The sequence below is a fragment of the Microcebus murinus genome, chromosome 4, assembly GCF_040939455.1.
Source record: "Microcebus murinus isolate Inina chromosome 4, M.murinus_Inina_mat1.0, whole genome shotgun sequence".
NCBI lineage: Eukaryota > Metazoa > Chordata > Mammalia > Primates > Cheirogaleidae > Microcebus > Microcebus murinus.
Window position 1 is genome coordinate 54,773,294 of NC_134107.1, and position 26,217 is coordinate 54,799,510.

Here is a 26,217-nt window from a genome sequence, read left to right on the forward strand (position 1 = left end):
GAATCTCCAAATGCTGGAGGCAGAGCCTAAAAGCAAGGCTCAAATCTGGGTTCCACACTTTGTAGCTGAATGACCAGGACTAACGTCTGGGGAGCCAGGACCCTGTTTCTTCCCTTGTAAAACAGGGCTGATAAAAGAAGCTACCTATTTTGGTGGAGTATTAAATATGTCAGGCGACTAGTTCTGTGTCTGGCACATAATAAGCACTCAGTCCCTGTTAACTGTTCTAATTTTTATTATTTTCCACTGGGGCTGCTTTTCCATAATGCAATGATTCTTAGAATTGCCCAGAGTCTTTGGTGTGAGGAAGTGAGTCGCTGGTTGGTCTGAACCATAATTTCCTCACGAGGAGACTCCTGAGACACCTAGAGCAGAATTTGTCTTCCACCTTTCTACCCCGTCAGCTCCTTCTCCTAGAGCTCTGGGTACAGCCCTTTCGCCGCCCTGAGATCCTTGCCGAGGAACAGACGGGTCCCTGCCTCCCCCTGCTGAGCGATCAGCGGAGACCAGACTAGCATATTCCTCGGAGCACCCCAAGAAAGCCGGAAAGGGCGCCTCCAGGAGGCAGCCGAGACTGGCTCTCACAGTTTAAAATTCCTGCTGCCCCAGCTGCCTTTTCTAGTCGGAGCCTCATCCCAGCCCCTGAGAACGACTACACCGCCCTCCCCCAGAGCCCGCGGGAGCCGGAGGCAGCTGGCGGAGATCCGGGATCCGGGATCCGGCTCCCCGGCTCCCCAGCCGCACCGCGGAGGCAGAGCCCGCAGACGGTGCACTGGCATTGAGGGTGCGGAGCGGGTGGGGTCGGGCTGCCAGGCGGGGTGGGCGGGGCCTCCTGGGCGGGGGGCGGGGCGGGGGCGGGTCTTCGGCACTGGAGTCGCCCCCTCCCCCGGCCAGTCCGCAGCCCCGCCCCGGCCCCTCCCTCCGGCTGTGCGGCTGGTCCGGCGGCGCCGGCGCGGGGACGGGCGGAGGCGCGGGAGGTGGGGCGGCGCCGCGGGCAGGGCCGGGCGGACGGGCGCTGGCAGCGGGGACAGCGCCGCGGGCCCCTCCAAGTGGCCGCAGTCCGGGCCTTGCCCTCCCATCCTGCTCCAACGCGGTGAGTGCGAAGGGCGGGCCCCAAGGGTGCGTTTGTATTCCTGTCTGCCTCGGTCCCGGTCCGGGTCCGAGCGTCTCTGTGGGTGAGGGCGCGGATGATTTTCAAAAGCTGTGCTTGTCTCTGTCCACGTGAGGCGTGTCCATGTCCGTGAGAGCAGCAGGGGGATTCTTCGGGCTGTGGCTGCTCACGTGAGGTCCATGTTTTGAGGGGGGAGGCGCAGATGGATGGGTGATGGTTCCTTGGAGGAGCGCGGGGTTTGGGAGCTTGTGTGTGTTGGCGGAGGGTGGCGAACGCTACGGGCCCGAGAGGGGGGGGTTGCGGAGGGGAAGTGGGGTTGCTGAGTGGGACTCTGGAATATTGTGGCCCAGCATGTTTGAGGGGTTCCTTTCTCTCTGGTGCAGATACCTCCACCCCTTGGAACCCCCTCCGTCCTCTGGCACCCACAGGCCCACTAGTCAGGATGGAGGACACCCTTTCCTCCCCTAGCACTTCTCAATGGACAGGAAGCCTCATACGGAGGCTGTTTCTCATAGAAAAGGACCCCTCTGTTTCCACTGCAGCTTAGGCCCCCGCCTGGAGAACCCCAGGCCCCTCCTGGGTTCTGATCTCCTCCCTCCTGGACTTGGCTTGAGATTCTGGGCTGCAAACCTGCAGGGACAGATGGTTGCAGGTTGGAGGGGCAGGCTGCACCCCAGGGAGGTCAGTCCGACTGAGGGCGAGCCTTGGGCTTGTTCCTGATATGGGGGTCTCTGATGTGGACAACAGAAACCCAGGACTGGCCCCAGCAGGAAGATCAGATTTGGGAGATCAGAGCAGGTGCAGAGGTCTTGTTCACAGGTTTCTCCCTGCCAGTCGGTCCAGCTCACCAGTGCCCATTCATCCCCTAAGCAGGGCTCTGGTTTGCTGCAGAACTGGAATCAGAGCTGCAGGCCTGACAGGTGCCCTGCCTCTCTGGGCTTACATGCCTCCAGTGACAGAGCGCTTACTACCTTCTGCTGTGGGAAAGCTTCCTTATGTTAAGCAGAGGTATCTTTCCTTGCAACTTTATTCACTTGTCTTGTTATTTGCCATTACTTTTGCATCTCTCTTTGATGAAAGGGAACTACAGAGATTTAAACATGGTCTCCTGTCACCAGCATACACTGAGCACCTCCTGTGTGCCAGGTACCTCCGCAGCCACTTAGGGGACAATGGCATTCTTGCTAAGAGGACTTGAGAAAAGGGCCCATAGTTGAGATAGTACAGCCTGGGTTCAGAAAAACTATGTGGCTAGAGTAGAGGGTGCTTATAGGGAGTGTCATGGGTGACTTAAAACCAAGCAAACATTTATTTTGAAAGGAGGGGGGCAACTGTGACCACCCTGTAATACACCTAGCCTTATGGTGAAACTATTAATCAAATCATCAAGATAGTACAAGATAGGATTTAATCATGAGCACATATTACAATCTGTAAAAGCCCTTGGCTTGAAAGGGAATCTTGGGAATCTCAGATTTTGAGAACAAAAAAACCCCCTCCTTCCCAATTTACAAGTAAGGGAATGGGGTAGGAACTTGCCTGAGTGGAGTTAGTGACAGAGTCAGGACTAGATCCTACATCTCCTGGCTTTTTAAACCTAGACACATTTCAGAGGCAGAATCAAGGACATAGTCATAACTTGTTTCTCAAAAGTGAAAGAAAGGCATAATTAAGAAGACTGTCAGGGTTCTGGCTTGTGTGGCTAGGTAAATGGTGGTGCCTTTTATTGAGATGAGAAAGAGCAGGAACAGTAGGCTAGGGAAAAACGAATTAAGTTTTGGACTAGTCCCTGTGTAGCATCTAGGTAGAGATGCCCAAGATGCGGTTGGATGTGTGGGTCTGGGGTTCAAAAGAGTCATCAAATACAGGAGATAAGGCTTTGGGAGTCATTAGCAATTGGGTGTTAACTGAAACCAGGGGAGATAATGAGATTGCCCAGGCAGAGGATGAAAAATGAGAGGAGAAAAGGCCCTAAAACAAAACCCTGTGGAAATAAACATTTTTTAAGGAATGGGCAGGGGAGGAGCAACAAAAGAGGCAAGTGGAGAACCCCCGTGGATTGGAGTAAAAACATCAAGTAGCCTCTGCCTTTTTGAGTTTTGCACTCTTGCACCGCTTGTCCATATTTCTTAATTTCTCATGCTTCTGTTTCTTTACTCACTGTTTTTCCAATGTACCTATCAATCTCTTGTTTGTCACTCAAAACTCAGCTCAAATATCCCTTCCTCTGGAAGCCTTCTTTATTCTCTACCACCCTCAGAGTTAGATACTTCCTCTGTTTGCTGCTGTAGCAGTTTGAACATATCACATTGTAGTTATGTATTTTCATGTTAGTTCCCACACTAGTCTAAAAACTTGTGAAAGACAGGGAGTGTGTCTCCAGTTCCCAGTTGAAGGGTCTGGCCTAGAGTGTACCCGGGGAAGTTCCATTGAATGGTTCATTCACCTACTCAGTCTGCAGTGATGAGGAAGACAGTACTGGGAATTTTATAACTTTCCTTCTGTGATAATCTTATTTAATGGATTCCTTGGGTTTTAGGACTTTACCTTATCCAAGGCTTCTTTTGTTTCAGAGAAAGCCCAAAAACCATAACCTGCAGTCATTTTGCTGAGGTCTCAAATAATCAAATACAGCTGGAAACTAGTGGGTAGAAGCAAGTCATTTTAGCAAGCAAGTGAGTCTAGCTGACCTCTTGCATCCTTTAGCAACAATGCCTTAGTCACCTCCACTCACAGCTGTGTAAATCATGTGTACTGGGAATCTTGTGAGATTGTAAGAGGAAGTCATGGGGGAAGTTAATGCTGTTTGAGAATTTGGAGAAACTGAAAAGCCTTGAAGCACATCCATGGCAGATGCGAAAGATCTAGTGGAGTCAGCACTGGCTGTCTTTGTTTGTAGTCGACTTCTTCCTTAACTCTCTGGATTTGGCTTCCTCTCTACTAGCTCCTGGAAGCCACCCTCTCTGGGGTTAATGACAGCTTTGGAGCTTTAAGTCATCGGACGTCTCTGCAGCATTTCACTCCCTTGCTCATGAATCTCTCTTCTCCCTTGTCCTTTATGACGTCTCTCTTTCCTACTTCTCCTTCTCTACTTCTCTCTGGCCATACCTTCTCAATCTTTGTAGGCTGTGCTTCCTGGGCCTGTCCTTTAAATAAATATTGAGGTAGGGGCTTAGTCATAGACCCTCCTTTCTCACCTTACCCTCTCTGGGTGAGGTCTTCCACTTACGTGGCTTTAGGGACCATATTTACACCAACAACATCCAGATCCCTATCTCTGGGCCAGACCTCTCTCTTGAGCTCGGGCCTGTCTTTCCAATTGCCAGCTGAACCACTGCACTTGAATTATGTCCCATAGGTTCCTCAGATTCATCATATTAAACAGTGGGCTTATCACCTTCTCACCCAAACTGCTCTTCCAGAGTTTTCAAGCTTAGAAAACTAGGAATCATCTCTGATTCCTTCTTCTCCCCCTGACTCTTCATATAAAACCAACCAGTCACCAAGTTCTGTTGATTGCTCCTGTGAGATCCACTTCTCTTGACCTCCCATTGCTACTCCTGTAATCAAGGCAGTCTCTTAACTTTCTATTCTTGGCCCCTCAAAACTATTTTCTACACAGAAATCAAAAATATACTTTTGTCACTCTATACTTAAACCCTCTCCCCCAAAGTTTTCCTTTGGTTTTTGGATAAAGTCTTAATCCCCTAGCAGAGAAGGGTAAAGTTTAAACTCCATAATAAGGCCAAAAAAGCATTGCATGATACAGCTCTTGCCTACCTCTCCATTTCATCTCTTAGCTCTCCCCTGTCACAGGGGGTGATGCAGCTTTCTGATGCAGAAGGCACCATGCTCTCTAACTTTTACTCATCCTGTAGTTCTAGCTTGAATATCACTTTCTTTAGAACTCCCGTGACCTCCAACCTCCAGACCCATCCCTGCCCCAGATCTAGGTTAGGTAACCTTCTTCGTACTCCTGGAGCAATCTGTGCTTCTGCATCATGGCCCTTACCACATTGCATTGCAGTTATTCATTAGATTGTGGAATCCATGAAGGCTGAGTTGTGACTATTTATCTTTGTGTCCCCAGGCCTACCAGAGGTGTTGAGTGAATGCTGAATGAGGGAATGAGGTGCCTTGAGAACTGAGCCATAAAGGATGGATGAGATAAGGGAAGGCAGAGGCAGCCTGAGGAAACAGGGTGAAGTCCAACTTTGAGTCTAAGGCCCTGCAAGTGTCTGCTGTAATAAACAATCCACCTGAACCACTGCCCACAGTACTTTGGGGGAAGATCTGTAGAGCACAGGGGAATGGGAGAGATGGGAATAGGAGCCCATGAGAGGTAGGGGATGTTAGATTCAGGCTGGGGTATGGCCTCAGCGGCTTCACACCCGGTAAATCTGGGTGGGGAACTGAAGCAGGAAGGGGAGGGGAGGGAGGAGCTGTCGGTGCTTGGACATAGCCCAATGCCCGCCCCTGTGTGACAGGCTGGGACAGCCCTTTGGGCTTGGAGCAAGGCGGAGCCTGATATCCAGTTGCCCCAGCAGGACCCAGCAGACCACTCCTACTCTTTATTCTAGCCCTTCCCTTCAACAGACAGAAGCCTCAGCTTGCCTCGGCCTCCTGGTCCTCCCACCAACCCTCAATCTGTTCTCTTTCCTGCTATGTCATCCTGGTATTAAGTCTCCAGATTCAGAACCAGTCACATCTGGAGAGAGAACCTCAGGATCCCAGTGCCCACACTAGGGAAAGGTGCTCTCAGGCATGCCCACCCCACCCTATGCATACCCAGCCTCATGCAAACATAGGCATGTGCACCTCAGCCCTCAGTGCAGAGCTCTGCACCAGAACCCCTGCATTCATTCATTTATTCATTCATTGTCTTTAGAGAGGTCCATGATGCAGCTAACTGGGCACAGACAGTGGTGACCTAGCCCTGGTCACTGCCTATTTTGCAATAGTCCAGCTATTTTTCTGCCTCCCTTCATGACTAAATTTCTGCCATGAATTGCCTGCATCTGCTGTGTTAACTTCATCTCCCATTTACTCAGCAGTCACTCTGACCTGGCTTCTGTCCCCACCACTCTACCACCACCACCAAATCTGGTGGACACTCTCCAGTCCTTTTCTTGCTTCCCTCCTCCTTTTTCTTGAATTGCTCTCTCTCTTAATTTCTTGGTTTTCTTCCATCTCCTTTCTCAGTCGCTTTTGCTGGCTTCCCTCTCTTGTGCTGGGCCCTTTTCTTATCACTGTCCACTCTGTCCCTAGCAGTCTCATCCATTCTTACTGCTATAGGTGCCATTAATATGCCAGTGATCCCAAATCAATAACCAGCCCAGACCTCTCTCTCTCTCTTGAGGTCCTATATTCTGTTCATTACTTGACAGCTCTACCTGGACATCACAGAGAGACGTCAAACTTAGCATGCCTAGACCAGAATACCCCAAAACAGCTCCTGCTCAGCTCTCACTGTCTCTGTTCATTACCCAACATTTGCTCAAGCAAGAAACCTGGGAGGCATTATCAACATTCCTTTTCCCCTCTCATATGCAGTCTATTATCGTGTCCTTTTGATTCAACCTCATGAACATTTCTCACATCAGTCTACCTTTTTGCCTATAGCTCTGCTAACACCCAACATCATCTTACCTAAAGAACTCTGATAACCTCCTAGCTGTCTCCCTGATTCCACTCTAACTTCTCTTCCTCTTCATTCTCATAGCTGCCAGAGTAGCTTTCACATTTATTTGTATTTGTTTATAAATTGCAACATCCCCATCCCCCCACAAAATTCTTTTTTTTTCTCCTATCATCAATCCTGGCCTATAAGTTAAATTCTTAACATGGCCTACAAGGTCCAACATGATCTCAATCTCTGCCTATCTCCCAAACTCAGCTCTTGCTTTTATTTACTTTGCTTTAACCACATAGTTCTTTGCTTTAACCACTTTCAGGTTCTCAGTGAGCCTTCTGCTTCAGAACCCTCATCCCACTGTTCCTTCAGCCCAGAATGATTTCCCTCTCTGACTCCCTGGTGTTCCCTGCCCTCACCCCATTTTTCTCCTATCCTCCAGAGCGCTGCATAAAAGTTACCTGCTTAGAGAGCCCTTCCCTGATAACCCAGTCAAAGTGTTCCTTCTGATAGCATCTTTTTTTCTTTATAGAACTCCCATGCCACCAATTTGTAATTATGTATTTACTTGGTTATTTACTTTTTAAATATCCGCCACCACCTCCCCACCACAAGGACAGCGACTATATCTGTTTTATGAGTCCATTCCCAGCACCTGCACAAAGTAGGCACTTAGTAAATAAATATTTGTTGAATCACCAAATTAATTCAATAAATATAGATCTATTCTTATGTTTGGCTCTGTATTAAGTGCTAGGAATGAAAAAATAAAATGCCTGCCCTCAAGAACATTATATGGAGTGGAGGAAGCAGAGAAGTAACAAGAAAATTACAGCGTAATGTATAAGTAAGTGCCAGGATGGAGGAAACACGGGGTGCTGAGGGACACAAAGGTAGAGCACCTAACCCAGACTTTGGGAAATCAGGGGAGGTCCTCTAAAGTTAGTGACATTTATACGGAGCCTGAAAAATAAGAGGTAAGTAGGCATCAGCCAGGCAAAGGGGATAGGAAGAGGATGGCAGGTAGAGGGAACAGAATATGTGACTGCCCAGAAGCAAAGGAGTTTTCCAGGAACTGAAAAGAAACCAGTGTGACTAATCATGGAGTCATGAGACATGAGGTTGTAGAGGAAGGTATGGGCCAGACAAAACTAAGTTTGTTGGCCAGTTTAAGGAGTTTGGACTTTGTCCTCTGGACAATGGCGAACCGTTGAAGAAATGTAAACAGAGAGTAGTGACAAGATCAAATCTGGGTTTTAGAAACCTTATTCTGGCTGCAGGGGGTACATATGAGAAGGTAGAAGTGGGGAGACCAGTTAGGACACCAGTTAGGAGGCTATTGCTGTATTCCAGGAGAAAACCGATGGTGGCCTGAATTGGGATTAGTAGCTGTGAGGTGGGAAGGAAGGGGATAAGATATTCGGGAGGCAATCCTGACCTCAGTACTGACTGGATATGAAGAAGAGTGCAACCCCAGGTAGTGGTGCTAAGAGGTGGTCAGGGCACAGATGGGAGAGCTGCAGGTAGTCTGAGGAGAGACACTCCATTCAGACGGCCTCTTGGAGGAGGATTTGGGGAGGAGACGAAGGGTGGGTGTGTCAGTGAAAACAAGCATCCCTGTGCCATGCACTCAAAATAATACAATTTCATGTTCTCTAAACAACCATTTGAGATAGGGATTATTAACCCTATAGTTATTGTCCTAATCTATTTTGTGTTGCTATAGAGAAATACCTGAGGCTGGGTGATTTATAAAGGAAAAGGTTTATTTGGCTTATAATTCTGGATGGCTGGAAAGTTCTTAGAAAGTTCAAGATTGGGCATCTGGTGAGGGCCCAGGTTGCTTCCTCCCACGGCAGAAGGTGAAAGGGAGCCCACATGTGCATAGATTACATGGCGCGAGAGGAAGAAGGAGGTGCTTCCAGGCTCTCTTTAACAATCAGCTCTTGCAGGAACTAACAGTGAGAACTCACTCACTGCCCAGTCCCCAGGGAGGGCATTAATTTAGTCATGAAGGATCCGCCTCACATTAGCTCCACCTCCAACATTGGAGATCAAATTTCAACATGAGGTTTGGAGGGAACAGATGTCTAAATCAAAGCAATTACAAATTAGGAAACTGAGGCTCAGCAAAGTTATGTGAATTGTCCAAGGTTACATAGCTGGTGAGAGGCTGAGCCAGGTTTGAAACCCAGTCTGATCCTAAGTCTGTGCTCTTAAGCAGAATACCATGCTCAGGGGTCATCAGCCCACCTACTTCACCCTGCTCCTTCCAATCACTGCCCGGTCCTGCCCCTGGCAAGGAAGTGGGGGGGGGGGGAGTATGGTATGGGGAATTCTCTGGAGGGGCTTTGAGTGGTGGGGATCAGGCAGGGAGAGGGAGTGCTGGCCTCCCTGGTACTGACCATCTCTCCATACAGAAGCTGGTGTGAGTGGCAGGAACCATCTGTGGGCACCATGGCAAAGAGGGAGGACAGCCCTGGCCCAGAGGTCCAGCCAATGGACAAGCAGTTCCTGGTATGCAGCATCTGCCTGGATCGGTACCAGTGCCCCAAGGTTCTGCCTTGCCTGCATACCTTCTGTGAGAGGTGAGGGGGTATGTGAACTGGGGAGGGATGAGTTCCTTGCAGGCTCCCCTGAGAGGGGAGCTGCAAGTGTAAACCTGTAATAGGTGAGGGAAACATGCATATATGGGAGGGTTGTAGGTAAACCCCAACCTGCAGGAGGTCAGGGTTTGGGGGCAAGAACCTGGGAGAGGACTAGAAGCTCCTAACACTGGGCCATAGTCCCTGCCCAGAATAGGGACTTCTCTGCCCCTTTCCAAACCCCAGGGCAGCTTTTTATGCTACCAGAGAAATCAGACTATGCTGAGACTCCTCAAGCAGCTCTGGCATCAGCAGAGTTTGTAACTAGTGGGAGGATATTTGAAGCTAGGTCTTTTCTTCCCTGTCTGCCTTCATTGTCATCTTCAGGCACTGAGTGACAGGCAACCCCACTCAATCTCTAGGCTTCTGTCACTCATTCATTCATTCTTTCAACACATATCTATTTACTGACCAACTGCTATGTGCCAGACTCTATCCCAAGCATCAGGTATGCAGTGATAAGCAAAAACCAATATGATCCTTACTCTTTTTCTTTTTTTTTTTAAGACAGAGTCTCACTTTGTTGCCCAGGCTAGAGTGAGTGCCGTGGTGTCAGCATAGCTCACAGCAACCTCAAACTCCTGGGCTCAAGCAATCCTACTGCCTCAGCCTCCCGAGTAGCTGGGACTATAGGCATGCGCCACCGTACGCGGCTAATTTTTTCTATATATATTAGTTGGCCAATTAATTTCTTTCTATTTATAGTAGAGACGGGGTCTGGCTCTTGTTCAGGCTGGTTTCGAACTCCTGACCTCAAGCAATCCGCCTGCCTCGGCCTCCCAGAGTGATCTTTACTCTTAAAGAGCTTACAATATAGTAAAGGAGAAAGTAATCAAATAATCATATAGCCAGATTATAGATAAATATAATATTGCACCCTCAGTGCTGCAAATAAAGTGCTAAGCCACAGAGATTAGCATATAGGATCTGTTATAGTTTGGACAATCGGAAGGTTTTGCTGAGGTGCAATTTGGAGAATGCATAGGAGTTAGCTAGGTAAAGGGAGTTGGAAGAGCATTCTAGGCAGAGAGAACATTGGGAGGGGCCGTGTAGCATGAGGGAGTGTGTCAGATAAGAGAGCCTAGAAGCCCCATGGGACTGGAGCAGAGTGAGTATGATTGAAAGGAAGATGGCATGGGATGAAGCTGGAGATGTATGTAGGTGGAGGCCAGACCACTTGGGGTTTTGTAGACCTGTTAGGATTTCACCTTTACCCTGAGAGCTACATGAAGCCTTTGCAGGGGCTTATAAATGATCCCATCTGTATTTTGACAACATTATCTCTCAGGTCCTCATCCTTTACTGCTCAGTCTTGGGTCGCCTGGTCCCTGGGTCTTCTCACTATTGCCTCCAGCTGAGCTTTCCCTTTGCCTCCTTCCTCCGTGGAAACCTGGCTCTGCCTGAGGGACACTGCTTCCCTTTCAGCCCTGCTCTTTGAGATTCCAACTTTACTGCCCTTTCTCCTTCATCTACTGGAAACAGTCTTTGGCTTCCTGACCATTCAAGTTCTTCCATCAGCCTGAAGACCTTACTACCCACTTATGCCTCTTGGTTCTTGACTGTTTCTCCAGGGACGTCCCCTACTCCATCTCAGTAACACTCTTTCCCAGCCATGCCCTGAATGTTGTCATCACCCAGAATGATACCACTTCTGTGGTCATAAATTCCAGTATTCCACTCCTGGCTCCCATCACCCCACTCCCACTGCACCACTTTTGACTCAATGGAGACATCTAGTCCCTTCAACTGCTCCCTCTTTTCCTGGTTGCCAACTCCATCCTGGCCTCCCTTTCTTTCCTACCCATCCTGGATCCTATGGCTGACCATCTGACTGCCCATGCCCACAATTCCTTCACACCTTTGTCCCTTGCTAGACTCAGTAGAAGCTCAATGCTGGATCAGAGCTGCAACTGGATGTCTCTACACTTTCTCCTGTGCCTAGACCACTGAGCACTCCTAGAGAAAATCAGTGACTGAGAAATTATAATAACAGTGGCTACCATGTACTGATTGCTTACTATTTGCCAGTGACTGGCTAAGTGATTTAAATGTATTGATTTAATCCTCACAACAGATCATTTATTATCCCCGTTTTGGAGAAGAAGACACTAAGGTTCAGAGTCAGTAAGTAATTAGGAAATATTTCCAAGGCCACACAGCAAGTAAATAGCTGAGGTCTGAATCTAGGTTTAACTGTAGAGCCTTCACTCTCAGTTGGTACTCATGCATGTATCCCTTGGTGCCTGCCCTCAAAGAGCTTGTGTTCTACTGGGCAGTAACTGACAGTAAGCATGCAAATAAACAAGAGAGCCGCAGTTTGTGTTAAGTGTTTGCAGGAAGAACCAGGGAGTAAGTGGGGGCTGTTGAACTGGGGGACTATTCTATACTCATCAGGAAATGCTTCCCTGAGGAGGTGACAGTTGACCTGCATCTGAGAATGAGAAGGAGACAGACATACAGATTGTTCCAGGCAACAGAAAAATCTGTGCAAAGGCCTTGAAGAAGTAGTAGACAGGGCAGGTTCAGACACAAGAAAAGAAGCCAGTGTGGCTGAGTGAGGAGGAATGTAGGATGAGATGAAATCAGAGAGTCAGGAAAGTTCATGGGGGAGCTTGTAAGTTTAAAGAAAGTAGATTTGTTCTAAATGCAATGAGAAACTATTTGAGGATTATTTTTTAAGCAGGGAAATAAGGTGATATACATTAGACTTTTTAAAAAGTTTCACCCTGACCGTTGTGTGGAGAATGGATTATAAAGGAACAAGCAAGGGTAGAAACAGGAGACCAGTTAGGAAGCTATTATAACCCAGGTATGCTCAACAAATAGGAAGCAGGTATTGATGATTTACAAGGTGTTTTGCAGGAGAAACACTAGATTCAGTGAGCTAGCTGAGAAGAGAGCTGTGAGGAGCAGAGTGGAATGGATGTAATGCAGATTTTCAGAGTTGATGCAGTGAATGTTAATAAGATATGGGTGGTGGTGGCAGTGTGGGAGTGGACAGCTGAGGTGACGTGGAGGAAGAGATCATCCGGGCTGTGGAGGTCAGGAATTAAGAAATCACGGTGGATGGATGTCATGCCACTGAGAACAATAGCAGAGTGTGTGTGGTTGGGGCAGGTAATAGAAGAAGAGAGTGAGCCAGGAGAAAGATTAAAGTGAATGGGGGAGTAGCCATTAGGTTAGTGGCAAAAATATCAAGGAGGGGAGGTGTAGACAGAAGGCATGAGCGTCAAAGTAGCTGAAGAAGAATAGTTTAGAAATGTTCCAGTTGGGAAGAGGGAGGGCTCAACCCCACCTTCTAGCTATAAGGAATGTGGAGTATGAAACAAAAACCACTCTCTACTTGAGAGGACTGCAGGGAAAAGTAGGTCACAATTAAGTAAGTTAATATTTGTGAAGCACTTAGAATCATGCCTGGCACATAGTATTTGTCAGATTTTAATTAATTAAGATAAAAAGGTATAGGAAACATTAAGAGACAAAATGGAGGATATGGGAGAGTTTGCACAATGCAGATCTTCTGTCCACAGATTTGTGGTCTCCAAACACAGCTTCCTTCAGCCCTGATGTCTGTTTCTAGTAAGCATCCTCCCCACTCCCTTCAGTGACTAATCTGAGCCATCACCATGCTCCCGAATACTCCCTCCTTCACTCTGGGCAGCTGATCTTGCCTGAGGCAGCTAGGCACCCTCTTTGTAACAGTGTCCCCTGTTCCTCTCTGTGTCCTTCCCTCCTTTCCCCCATCCCTCCATCCAGATGCTGGGGTCCACTCCTCCTCTTCAGGCCAGGCCAAGTCACTCCCCGATCCCCAAGATCTTGTCCTATCAGTCCTTTGGTCTCTTCTACCTCTCCCTCTCTCCTGCCTCCTTCCCCATTTATAAACATGCTCAAAACTGCTACTACAAACAGATAAAAATCCTTTGTCCCCTTGTCCCTCTCTAGCACCATCCAACCCCTTAACCCCCTTCTCATTCAAACTTTCAGCCTCCCTTCACTCTTCAGCTTGCAGCAGTCAAGCGTTCCTTCCCCAGCTGCTCTCTCACCCTGTTTTCTTTACAGACAAAAGTACCTTCACATTTGCCAAATTCAGTGGGCATTTTCTAGTCCTTACCTTACCCGACTCCTCAGCTGCTTTTGAAGTGATGACAACTCATTCCCTCCTGGAAACGTGCCACTCACTTTGCAGCCCTGACACTGCCATCCCTCCTACCTCTCGGCCGGCCTGGTCCTCTTTGTTGTCCTCATTCAGGACTTACTGAGTCCTCTGTCCCTTTGTAACCCTTCTTGGCCAATCTTATCCTCTCCCATGGCCACTGAGGCCATCTAAATGTGGATGGCACACCCATCTCTGTCTCTAAACTGCCTTCTCCCCACGATCTACCGGTGCCCTGTCCCTGGATTTTCCACTGTTAACAGTAAATTCAATGAGGACAGAGCTGAATTTTCCTATAAACTCCTTCTCTTTCTGGTTTTCATCTTAGTGAATGGCACCACTGTCCACTCAGTTATCTAAGCTAGGAAGCTATAAGTCAACCAAGACTCATTGATTCTCTCTCTCTCCACATCTACTCAGACAACTCCTCCCACCTGTACTTCTTAATACTTCTCAAATCTGTTCCCTCCTCAGAGGCTACATTACTACTGCCTAAATTCAGGTTTTCCTCACTGGCTCCAGCACTCGCTAGCTTTGTTACCTTGGACGACTTGCCTTTTCTGAGCCTATGAAAAAAAAAACATAAATTGGAAAGCAAAGCACCTGGCACATAGGTGCTTAATAAATGGTAACTAGTTGATGATTCCACTGCCCCCTGTCTGCTGTCACATCCCCTTTAAATTCACCCCCCCCACACACACACAGCTGGTAAGGAGCAGCCTGCCTAAATGTAAGCCTGGCTGTGCCACCCTCTTGCAGCTCCCTGTTGCTGGTGGGATAACTTCTAAGCTCCTTCACCCCTCTCACCATTCCTTGCCTTGGACTTCGGCTCCAGCCCTGTCAGACTGCTTGTAGTTCCTTACCCACACTATGCTGTTTCTAGCTGCCTTCTGTGGTTGGAATACCCCTCCTCCTCTCCCTACACCTTTCTTTGATCAGGCTAACAATTATTTATCCACAAAGATTTAGCTTACTTTACCTCCTCCGAAGCCTTTCCTGGCCACCCTCTCTACCTACCTGAACCAGCTGCATTTCCTTATCATGCATCTACTGTATTCCTTATATTTGTGATAAGTAATACTAGTAGCCTACCACATATAGTGCTTTTCTGAGTCAGACATTTGACATTTATTCCTCTTTCAAAAATGTAAGTATTTTACATTTAATCTTTAACACCCCCCTAGCACTCTGGGAGGCCGAGGCGGGCGGATCACTCAAGGTCAGGAGTTCGAAACCAGGCTGAGCAAGTGCGAGACCCCATCTCTACTATAAATGGAAAGAAATTAATTGGCCAACTAAAAACATATATATAGAAAAAATTAGCCAGTCATGGTGGCACATGCCTGTAGGCCCAGCTACTCGGGAGGCTGAGGCAGCAGGATCGCTTGAGCCCAGGAGTTTGAGGCCGCTGTGAGCTAGGCTAACGCCATGGCACTCTAGCCCAGGGAACAAAGTGAGACTCTGTCTCAAAAAAAAAAAACTTTTTTTAACACCCTGTGCAGTCTGCACTGTCTCCATCTTACAAAGGAAGAGTCATTGGCTCTTCAAGGTTAAGGAACATCAGGGGTCACACAGTGTCAGAGGTGACTGGCCTGGGCGTTGGGCTCCAGCTGCCTGGCTACAGGACCTGTGCCCTTAATCATTACTCTATGTACTTCTCTAAACTCTATCTCTATGGTTCTTTTCCCTCTATAGACTGGAAGTATTTTAAGGGAAGGCATCGCACTTTATCTTTTTGTCCCCAGAGCTTGGCACAACTTTGGCAAAAGTAGGCAGTCAGTAAAGGTTTAATAAATTAAAGAATTGGAGTGGGGGGGGGCTAGTTGCACATTTTCTATGAGAAGGGTTTGTAAACGCCTGTGAAAGGTGAACCTGTGCTTGTGCATACTGTGATAGTCTGCCCTTCTGAGAGGGGTCAGGGATGTGTTTCTACTCAGTTGTGAGGTGAGGCCTTTTATATCTGCTAGTGGATGAGATGTATCAGCCAGAGAGGTTTCAACATTAAGTGTCGTGGCACCCATGGGAGGTGTAAGGCGGAGTGTTATGATGCCACCTCACCCTTTCCTTCCTCTGATCCCTCCTTCTCCCTGGCCAGATGCCTCCAGAACTACATCCCTGCCCAGAGCCTCACGCTGTCCTGTCCAGTGTGCCGGCAGACGTCCATTCTCCCCGAGCAGGGCGTCTCGGCCCTGCAGAACAACTTTTTCATCAGCAGCCTCATGGAGGCGATGCAGCAGGCACCTGACGGGGCCCATGACCCCGAGGACCCCCATCCCCTCAGCGCAGTGGCTGGCCGCCCTCTCTCCTGCCCCAACCATGAAGGCAAGGTGGGCCCAAGCGAGGCCCAGTGAGGCCAGGACTTGGGGTGGGAGGAAGAGGAGAGGCATCAGGGGCTGGGGGTGCTGCCAAGTGGCTGTGGGTGAGAGAGTATTTCTCTGGATGAGTGGTCCATGTAGGGGGTGCACTTGGAAGGCAAGGGGCAAGGAGGGCAGAGGGGAGGGGAGGGACAAAGAAGTGTGATGTCTAGCCATTGCCTGACTGGAGTCCTTGTACCATTAGACGATGGAGTTTTACTGTGAGGCCTGTGAGACAGCCATGTGTGGCGAGTGCCGTGCGGGGGAGCACCGGGAGCACGGCACAGTGCTGCTGCGGGATGTGGTGGAGCAGCACAAGGCAGCCCTGCAGCGCCAGCTCGAGGCTGTGCGCGGCCGGTAGGCACCGAGCAGGGACCTGGGTGTTGAGGCCACAAGAATGGTATCTCAACAGGGGCAGGGGAGGAGTCCTGGGAGGGGAAGGAAACGGTCTGTGAAGGGCAGAGATAGAAGTTTCAGGGAGGTGATAAGGAGGGGATCTCCAGGAGAACAGCAGCAGGGTCCCCAGGGAGAAGGGATGGTTTGGTGAGGGCACCCCCAGCAACCCTCGTATGAGATGTTTCCCCTCCCCAGATTGCCACAGCTGTCCGCAGCGATCGCCTTAGTGGGGGGCATCAGCCAGCAGCTGCAAGAGCGCAAGGCAGAGGCCCTGGCCCAGATCAGTGCAGCCTTCGAGGACCTGGAGCAAGCGCTGCAGCAGCGCAAGCAGGCTCTGGTCAGCGACCTGGAGACCATTTGTGGGGCCAAGCAGAAGGTGCGTCTGCTCACCCTTCGCCATCACTCACCGTGAGATGGTTTTATTGCCTCCCTGTTTCCCTGCCTTCCATACCAGTGCTCCCCTTTCCCCAGCGTGTACCTGGCTCTTGACACAGCTGGTAGGCGCTGCGTGCACCTGTGTCCTCTGTCCACACACACCCTCATATTCCTTTCACGCCATAGTAGTACAAGTTCATCAGTCATCACAGAGAGTCCCTCCGTGCCAGTCTGCTCACCCACCCCTCCTCTACCCATCCTCAGGTGTTGCAGACCCAGTTAGACACACTGCGCCAGGGTCAGGAACACATCGGCAGTAGCTGCAGCTTCGCAGAACAAGCACTGCGCCTGGGCTCGGCCCCGGAAGTGTTGCTGGTGCGGAAGCACATGAGAGAACGGCTGGCGGCACTGTCTGCGCAGGCCTTCCCGGAGCGGCCCCACGAGAATGCGCAGCTGGAACTGGTCCTAGAGGTCGACGGGCTGCGGCGATCGGTGCTCAACCTGGGCGCGCTGCTAACCACGAGCGCCACAGCACATGAGACGGTGGCCACGGGCGAGGGCCTGCGCCAGGCGCTAGTGGGCCAGCCCGCCTCGCTCACCGTCACTACCAAAGACAAGGATGGGAGGCTGGTGCGCACAGGCAGCGCGGAGTTGCGCGCCGAGATCACAGGCCCGGATGGCGCGCGCCTTCCGGTGCCGGTGGTGGACCACAAGAATGGCACGTACGAGCTGGTGTACACAGCGCGTACTGAAGGCGAGCTGCTCCTCTCAGTGCTGCTGTACGGACAGCCGGTGCGCGGCAGCCCCTTCCGTGTGCGTGCCCTGCGTCCTGGGGACCTGCCACCTTCCCCAGATGACGTGAAGCGTCGCGTCAAGTCCCCTGGAGGCCCCGGCAGCCACGTGCGCCAGAAGGCGGTGCGTAGGCCCAGCTCCATGTACAGCACAGGCGGCAAGCGGAAGGACAACCCGATCGAGGATGAGCTCGTCTTCCGTGTTGGTACAGATGGCCGAGGACGGAGCCAGTGGGGGTGTAGAAGGGAGGTTTAAAATGACCTCCCTATGAATTCTTCTGTTTTCCCTGCCCTCCTTCCCCACAGGCAGCCGTGGAAGGGAGAAGGGCGAATTCACCAATTTACAAGGTGTGTCCGCAGCTAGCAGCGGCCGCATAGTCGTAGCAGACAGCAACAACCAATGTATCCAGGTAAGCACCTTCACCGCTCTCCCCCAACACCAAAGTAGGGTTCTCAGGCTACAGCCTTCTGAAAAGATAGAGTGTACAGGTCACCTCCTAAAAGATGAAACCCTACAGATAGTACCATTCCTTAAGGGCAATGAATAAAAAGCACCACCCCACACCTACCATCTAGCCACCCTGCCCCCCACAGGCCCTAACAGTAACCAGCACGCGTGTGGTCAGCAACCAGGTTTACGGTTGAGCCGTAAACCTGGTTTACGGCTCATGGCCTGAGCCGCTACCTCCCAGGCCATGGCTCAGGCCAGATCAGCTTCTGGACCCCAAAGATTGGCTTCTTTCTCCTTCCCCTCTGCCTCTACCTGAGCCTCTTACTTTCTCCTCTTTTCACCAGTGGTCAGGATACAGGCTTGCCCTGTCCTGCTATCTTCCAACATTCCTGCCTGGCTCCAGAATGTATGTTATCTGTCTGAAGTCTCTGTAGCCACGGTTTTCTAGACAGGCAAATAGGGGTAACCTGGCCAAAGGGATGCCTTTCAGTGGCTAGAAGTTGTAGCACAACCTCACAGGTGGTCCTGCACTGCTTCACCCTGTACCTTACACACTGATGAGGGCATCTGCCACACTGAATGGGCACAGTCTCTGCTGCACCATGAGCTGCTTTTTAAAACTAGGAAACATGGCATTTTCTCTCTCTCTTCCTTCTTGTAAGCCCAGAGCTTCATAAAGTGGGCAGAAGTACAGTAGACACAGCATAGCAGTTAAAAACTCAAGCTCTGGAACCACCTGAGCTCAAATCCTAGCTCTGCCACATATTTAGCAAGTCACATGTCTTCTTTGAGCTCCAGTTAACTGATGTGTAAAATCAGGGAAAGCATGCCTCATAGGTTTGCTGGGAGCATTAAATGATGTCATGTACAGTACCTGACATGTAGCCAACCGTCTAATATTAGCTATTGTTAAAAATATCATTGTCCAGGTGGAGGCTGTAAACAAAGGCCTGGAGGTAGGAAAGTGCTGGAAGTTGTTCAGGGAACTGGAAGGATCCCAGCAGGCTGGAGGTAGATAATGATAATAGGGCCAGGGGTATCTGAGGTCAGATGGTAAATGGCTTTGGAGATGATGCCATGGTATTTTGATTTTATCCTGCAGGGGATTGTTTCCAACTACTGTGCACTTGGAAACATTTTATTGGGTAGCAAAACATTTCCCTGAGGATCCTTACTCCACAACACCTATACATTTAAACTTCTTGATGTTGGAATACTCCTGTCTTGGATCTAGCTTTGATAAGGTCTTTCCCCTCAGTGTCAGCTCCTCCCTGGACCCTGCTTTCCACCCAGCAGACTAAAAGTGCCCAGAATTCTTCTATGGCCAGATTCCTAGTCTTGTCCAGCCCACCTTCATTTCTACCCTATTTCTAAGAGCAGAAGAATGAATGGAGAGGCCCAGTGCAGCACAGGAAGGCATTTGGGCCCAGCCTGGATGGTGAGGAGGGGATTGGGGTGCTGGGGGATTGAGGAAGGTGCTGGGCCCAACTCAGGTACTCTCTCTACCTTCCAGCTCCTTTTCTCCTCAATAGGCTAGGGATGCTTCCTGGCTTAAAAGTTGGAATTTGGGGCCGGGCATGGTGGCTCATGCTTGTAATCCTAGCACTCTGGGAGGCTGAGGCGGGCGGATTGCTCAAGGTCAGGAGTTCAAAACCAGCCTGAGCGAGACCCTGTCTCGACTATAAAAATAGAAAGAAATTAATTGGCCAACAGATATATATATATAAAATTAGCCGGGCATGGTGGCGCGTGCCTGTAGTCCCAGCTACTCGGGAGGCTGAGGCAGGAGGATTGCTTGAGCCCAGGAGTTTGAGGTTGCTGTGAGCTAGGTTGATGCCACAGCACTCACTCTAGCCTGGGCAACAAAGCGAGACTCTGTCTCAAAAAAAAAAAAAAAAAGTTGGAATTTGGGGCTGGGCATGATGGCTCACGCCTGTAATCCTAGCACTTTGGGAGGCCGAGGCAGGCGGATTGCTCAAGGTCAGGAGTTCGAAACCAGCTTGAGCAAGACCCCGTCTCTACCGAAAAAAATAGAAATAAATTAATTGACCAACTAAAAATATATATACAAAAAATTAGCCGGGCATGGTGGCGCATGCCTGTAGTCCCAGCTACTCGGGAAGCTGAGGCAGGAGGATCGCTGAGCCCCAGAGATTGAGGTTGCTGTGAGCCAGGCTGACACCACAGCACTCACTCTAGCCTGGGCAACAAAGTGAGACTCTGTCTCAAAAAAAAAAACAAAAAAGTTGGAATTTGGGACACCTTCCCTGTTGTGCTCACTGCTCACATACACAGAAAGACAGGCATTGCTTTGTCTCTCCCGTAAGGGGCTGTGCCTACCCCTTGTTTCAGAGTGGGGAACTGAGAGCCAGAGCCCGATGTAGCCCCCTCCCTTCCAAACACCTGCTACTCCTATGGCAGTCCTCCTCTTTGCTTCTACTCCCATCCACACCCCAGCGTCATTGTTGCTGGAAGCCTGGCTCTCAGATTCCTAACCTGCATTTCTGCTTCTCTTACTCTGGGGTCCTCAGGGCTGGTCTGGGCTGGGCTCCCAGATGGGTGTCACAACCCCCTCGCTTCATGAGGATTGGGGTCCTTGTGAACTTTTCCTTCTTTGGACCCTTCTGTAGTGGAGAGGCCAATCCCCTCATTGGCCAATCCCCTCATTGAGCAGAAGCATCATCAGCTGACAGCAGACAAAAACAATTTTGTGGTTTTGAAAGAAGAATTTGATTATATATATATTATGTCTGTGTATAATTTTCTTAGCCCAAAATTTTATCAGCTCTTCTGTGAAAACTTTCTCTTTCCCTTCAGGCAGAATGTTAATCACATTCTTCTGAGTGCCCTTAGCCTTTTGCTATAGCACTTTTCAGACTTTCCTGGAATCATTGGTTTGTTTTGTTGTTGTTTTATTTTTTGGTTTTGTCTGTTTTTGTTTTGTTTTGTTTTTAGTCTCTCTCCCCCACTAGATTTTGAGATCCTTGAAGTCCGGGATCCGTTTACCAGCAGATTCTAGAGATAGAATGGCAGATTGTGATGAGCTATCAGATGTCAAGAAGAGGCAGGGTTCACGACTGGGTAGATGGAACAGGCCTGGGTATGAGTTGATGGATCTACTTTTGCACGTGTTGAGTTTGAGACAGCTGTGGCATCCAAGTGGAGATGTCCAGTTCAGATCTGAGGTTGAACCGAGAAATTCATTCATGTGTTGAATGTCTACTAAGTGCCAGATGCTGTCCCAGTGCTGCAAATGCAGCAGCAAAGAAAATAAATGCAGTTCCTGCCCCACACAGGGCTTACATCTCTAAAAAGGAACACAGATATTTAAGTTATTTAGCTATGAAGCAACAGTTGTTATGAGGAGAGTTATGAAGCATATATCACGAGGACCTAACTTTATGTATATTTGTTGATTGCAGGGTGGGGCAGGGTGATCATTAAAGGCTTCTTTGAAGGAAAGACCTGGAAATTCTAAGAATGGAAAGATGAGTAGGAGTTGGCCAGGTGTAAGGGGTGGGCTAGGATAGGATGGGAAGAACAAAGCTTCATCAGTGTTGAGCCTAAAACTGATCTGCTTAGACTGGAGGGTACAGATGTGTTCCCTCACTGCGGAGCTGCTGGGACCCTTTAGTTCCCCTCACTTCTGCTCTTTAGTCCATGTTGCCTCCCTTCTCTTACTGATGAGTGCTGTCCTGCCACGGAGGACCAACACAGAACCCAGCGGCTGTGCTGGTTGGCCAGGGGAGGGCTTATGGAAGATCCTCATCAGGAGGAAGTGATATCTGTTGGTAAGACCAATTTAAACAGGCTATGTAGGACTAAGACATGGGGGTGGAGGTGGGTTTGGGGCAGGGAGCCCAGTCCACTAAGAAGGGAGCAGGTCTGGATCAAAGAGCAAGGCCAAGGCCCAGAACTTGAGTTCTCCAAGGCTGTTCCTGGCTCTCGTTCATCTTGTGTCCCCAGAGGTTATAACAAAGCAGAGCACATGAGACTCACACAGTGAGTGATGTTTTGGCTGTGAAGAAGAAGCCAGCAGGCTTAGCTTAAGGGGAAAGGAGGCCTATAGGAGGTTCTTTTGGGATGAGGAGACCTGCATGTGTTAGATGGCTAAGGTGGAGGAAGAGGGAGAAGAGAGAAGTTGGAAGGTTCACTCTATCTAGGAGGAAGGTTTCTTTGTCAGCTCCATAACCTGGTAGACTAATCCTTGTATGCTTTCTCTCCTTTCACCTACCCCTTTCCAGTCTGCTGCTAATCCCTGTTGAGTCTGCCATTCTGTATATCTCTTGAGTCCATCTGCTTCACCCCAGGCAGTTTCCTTGTCCAAGCCATCATCATTTCTCACGTGGATCACTGCAGCAGCCTCTGACCAGGCAGCTAGCTTCCAGTCTTGACTTCTCCCGGTAGCCAGAGTGCTCTTTCTTAAAAGCAAATCTGATCTTGTGGCTTCTCTGCCCAGAAACTTTCAGTGACCCCTCATTATGAAACACAGTATGATGAAACACAGTTCCTTCTGTTGCTCACCTGGGTGCTCCCTGCACTCCAGCCACACTGGGCAGGTCCTCAAGCTGTGCCCATATTGGACTCTGCACCTTTTACCTGTTCTCTCTGCTTGAACACCTCTTCTCTTCCTTTACTGGCTAATTTTGGCTCATCATTTGGCGTCTGTATCAGACCGTTAGTTCAGGTATCCCCTTCTCTTGTAGCCTGTCCTCGCCATTCCCTGAGCCTATTCGTACTCTCACAGTCCCACTCACACCTGACACCTCTGCTGCATGTGCCCCGGGGCCTGTCGCCATCTTTGATTCCTCTCTGTACCCCCAGCATGGTGTCAGTAAGTGCTTCTTGAATGACTGAATAAATGGGGGGGGTCTTCTCCTCAGGATCCTACTCCCTTCTCTCTGTGCCCACAGTGTCTCCCCTCCTCCCTGCTCCCTCCCCTGCTCCTCTGCTCCAGGTTTTCTCCAATGAGGGCCAGTTCAAGTTCCGCTTTGGGGTCCGAGGGCGCTCACCTGGGCAGCTGCAGCGCCCCACTGGCGTGGCCGTGGACACCAATGGAGACATTATCGTGGCAGACTATGACAACCGCTGGGTCAGCATCTTCTCCCCTGAGGGCAAGTTCAAGGTGAGAGGCCTACTGTTGCTGTACTCATACCCTGGTGACCCGCTGAGCTGACCAGTGCCTTCTGGTGGTCAGGGCCTGGACTGGTCCAATCCTGCCTCCTATCCCTGGCCCATCCCCAGGTTCTGCTTTGATGCCAGGCTAGGACTGTTCTCCCTACTAGTCAGGATAAAGCCCCTCATGGGTATTCTCTTCCTCCAGACCAAGATTGGAGCTGGCCGCCTCATGGGCCCCAAGGGAGTAGCCGTCGACCGGAATGGACATATCATTGTGGTCGATAACAAATCGTGCTGCGTCTTCACTTTCCAGCCCAATGGCAAACTGGTTGGCCGTTTTGGGGGCCGAGGGGCCACTGACCGCCACTTTGCAGGTAAGGGGGGACAACACTAATATCTGTTCAAAGAACTCCCCTGGGTACCTAGCTCTAAAGACCCTTCCTCCTATATCTTGGCTCTAGAGAATTCACTTTCCCTGTCTCCTAGCCCATCATCTCAGAGACCCCACCCATTTCCTAGCACCCTGGCTTTACCATTCCAGGTACTCTTCCCCAGCCCAGTGGGTATCCCGGCCTACTGCCCTGTGACCACTTTATATTTTCAGGGCCCCATTTTGTGGCTGTGAACAACAAGAATGAGATTGTAGTGACGGATTTCCATAACCATTCAGTGAAGGTCAGTGTCCTCCCTCCCTCCATGACCACCGTCCCAACATCCTTTCCTCTTCCACAAGACTCCTCACCCCTTAACCTCCTTCTTCCCCTTGAGATCATTCATTCAAACAATAAACATCTTTGGTGTGGCTACTTTGTCCTGGGCATATGCTAGAGGCTGGAGATACAGCGATGAACAAAGCAAACACATTCCTAGTCTTCTTGGTTAAAGTCTAGTAGGGAAGATAAAAAAGGTAACCAAAAAGTTACAATATGATGTGATAGATTCTGTGATAGGGAGGTGCAGGGAACTGTGGGAGGGTGTAGCAGAAGTATTTGACTCAGAGGAGGCTATTTGAGGAAGACCTAAAGTACAAGTGGGAATTAGCCAGCAGGTAGAGAAGGAGGAGCCCAGAATGGGAGGTGGGACTCCTTAGAGTGTGTTCTAGAAACCATGAGTGATCCAGGCTGGGTTTGAGGAGGGGACAGGTGCAAGGTGAGGATGAGGTGTGTGCGCCTGGTGAAGGGGCTTGCTCTGTTCCCAAGAGATGGGGGCAGTCACCGAAGGATTGCAGGTAGGGGAGTGAAGCAATCCTGTGAGTCTTAGAAAGAACACTCAGGCTGTGGCAAGATGAGAGACAGAAAGATCAGTCTTTTCAGTGATCTAGATGAGAAATGGTAAGAACCTGGACCATGACAAAGATGCGGCAGTATATATACATAGGATACAGATTTGAGAGAGGGATTTGAGATAGAATCAAGAGTTGTGTTAATTCATTGGTTATCAAGCAGAGAAGAAGATGGGGTTGAGAATGACTCGTGGTCAACTGGGTGGTACCAGTCATTGAGATAGAGAACTCAGAACAACTGACTTCCCAGAGAAGATGAGCCATTGAATTTGATGTCCCCAAGGATATCAGCTGGTGATGTCCAGCAGTCAGTGGGATACATGGATGTGAAGCCTAGGAAGGAAATCTGGGCCAGAGGTGCAGATCTGGGGATCCTCAGCCCTTGGGTGTCACCCTGTCCTCCTCCAAGGCCCCACCCTCTGCCTGAGGCCAGGACCCCAGTCCCCAGCCCTTTCCCCTGCCAGGTGTACAGTGCCGACGGAGAGTTCCTCTTCAAGTTTGGCTCCCACGGCGAGGGCAATGGGCAGTTCAACGCCCCCACAGGTGTAGCTGTAGACTCCAATGGGAACATCATCGTGGCCGACTGGGGCAACAGTCGCATCCAGGTGAGTGAGGCTCTGGGAAGGCATGAGGGTGAGGTTTCCTGCTGTGCCTCACGCACCCCTCTCTCCAAACTGCCTCTCATCTGCCTGATCTCACCTCTCCCTCCATTCTCCACTCCTTCCCCAGGTATTCGACAGTTCTGGCTCCTTCCTGTCCTATATCAACACGTCTGCAGAGCCACTGTATGGCCCACAGGGCCTGGCACTGACCTCGGATGGCCACGTGGTGGTGGCTGATGCTGGCAACCACTGCTTTAAAGCCTATCGCTACCTCCAGTAGCTGCACAGGGGCCCTGCCTGGCTTGTGGAGGGACAGACATAGGGGTGATTGGACAAGAAGGTCTGGCTGGGAGGTGGGCCAGACCTGGCAGCACTGAATGTGGGCTGTGGGCGTGTGTACGCCCCATGCCCTCCCTCTCCCCCTTCCCCAACCCCACGGTTGCACTTTATTTATTCGGTTCTTGCTTTGGTGACTGGGTGGGCCTGGACTGTGGTCCCAAGGATGTGTGCAGAGCTTCACCCTTCCCCCTTACACACCTCCCCTGCTCCCTCAGTCTGCTCCCCACCCCCCAGCCTGGGGCCAGAACAACCTCCTTCTCCAGGACAGAAGTCCCTCTGGTTGTCTCCCTACCACTCTATACACACTGACAGAGACAGCAATACCACATCCCCCACATTAAATAAATGACTTCACCAAGATGTTTTTGCTGGGTTCTTGTGGGGCAGTGCTGTGAGGGGATGGGGTGGTGGGACTAGCTCTGGACTAAAAGGTGGACACACAGGCAGGCAGGAAACCAGCTTCCCAAATGGGTCCTGTTGTTTTGAAACTTCAGAGAGGAGAGCAAGAGAGGGTGAACCCCTGGAACCCTGAGCCACCAGGCAAATCCCCATTCCCAGGCCCTGCATCTCCTACAGAAATAAGTCTTTTGCTTATCTGCCCTGGGGCTGGGAAGGAGCTGGGGGTGAAGGTGGGAATGGGGGTAGGAAATGACTCTTGCCCAGCACACAGCCCGCAGGTGCAGGGAGAATAGGGAACGAAAGCGATCCTTGAAGCCCAAAGCTGGGCTAGGGACTTGATGCTATCCTAGGTGGAAGCTGGATGTGGAGACTCCATGGTCAATTTTAGAGGTCAGACCTGAAGCCCTGGAGCCATGACCTACCCCCCCTTGCTCTCTGTTCCAAGATTACTGCCCTTTCCCCACAGTGGAATAAGGGCCCTTACCCCTCAGCTCTAGTCTGCCATGGTTTGGCTGCTAATTCCAGAGACAATTAAAACCAGCATTCAGTGATTTGGAAGGTAGGAACTA

At 50.1% G+C, this 26,217-nt stretch overlaps 1 protein-coding gene across 1 annotated transcript; it reads left to right on the plus strand.

Annotated features, from left to right (window-relative positions):
- Nucleotides 1-925: 925 nt before the first annotated feature.
- On the plus strand, nt 926-25,609 carry TRIM3 (tripartite motif containing 3). The gene is made up of 12 exons (XM_012786541.2): nt 926-1,093; nt 9,164-9,331; nt 15,637-15,868; nt 16,101-16,252; nt 16,487-16,667; nt 16,931-17,663; nt 17,764-17,867; nt 22,866-23,033; nt 23,232-23,400; nt 23,631-23,701; nt 24,773-24,913; nt 25,038-25,609. The coding sequence occupies exons 2-12, from the start codon at nt 9,201-9,203 to the stop codon at nt 25,188-25,190; spliced, it is 2,235 nt and encodes a 744-aa protein (XP_012641995.1). The 5' UTR covers nt 926-1,093; nt 9,164-9,200; the 3' UTR covers nt 25,191-25,609.
- The last annotated feature ends 608 nt before the right edge of the window (nt 25,610-26,217 follow it).

Excerpts from the sequence above, each read along its gene's own strand:
- TRIM3 (XM_012786541.2), top strand. The coding sequence starts at position 9,201 with ATGGCAAAGAGGGAGGACAGCCCTGGCCCAGAGGTCCAGCCAATGGAC. Across the intron at positions 15,869-16,100 it reads GCCCCAACCATGAAGGCAAG|ACGATGGAGTTTTACTGTGA; the intron begins GTGGGCCCAAGC and ends TTGTACCATTAG. Across the intron at positions 17,868-22,865 it reads GCAACAACCAATGTATCCAG|GTTTTCTCCAATGAGGGCCA; the intron begins GTAAGCACCTTC and ends CCTCTGCTCCAG.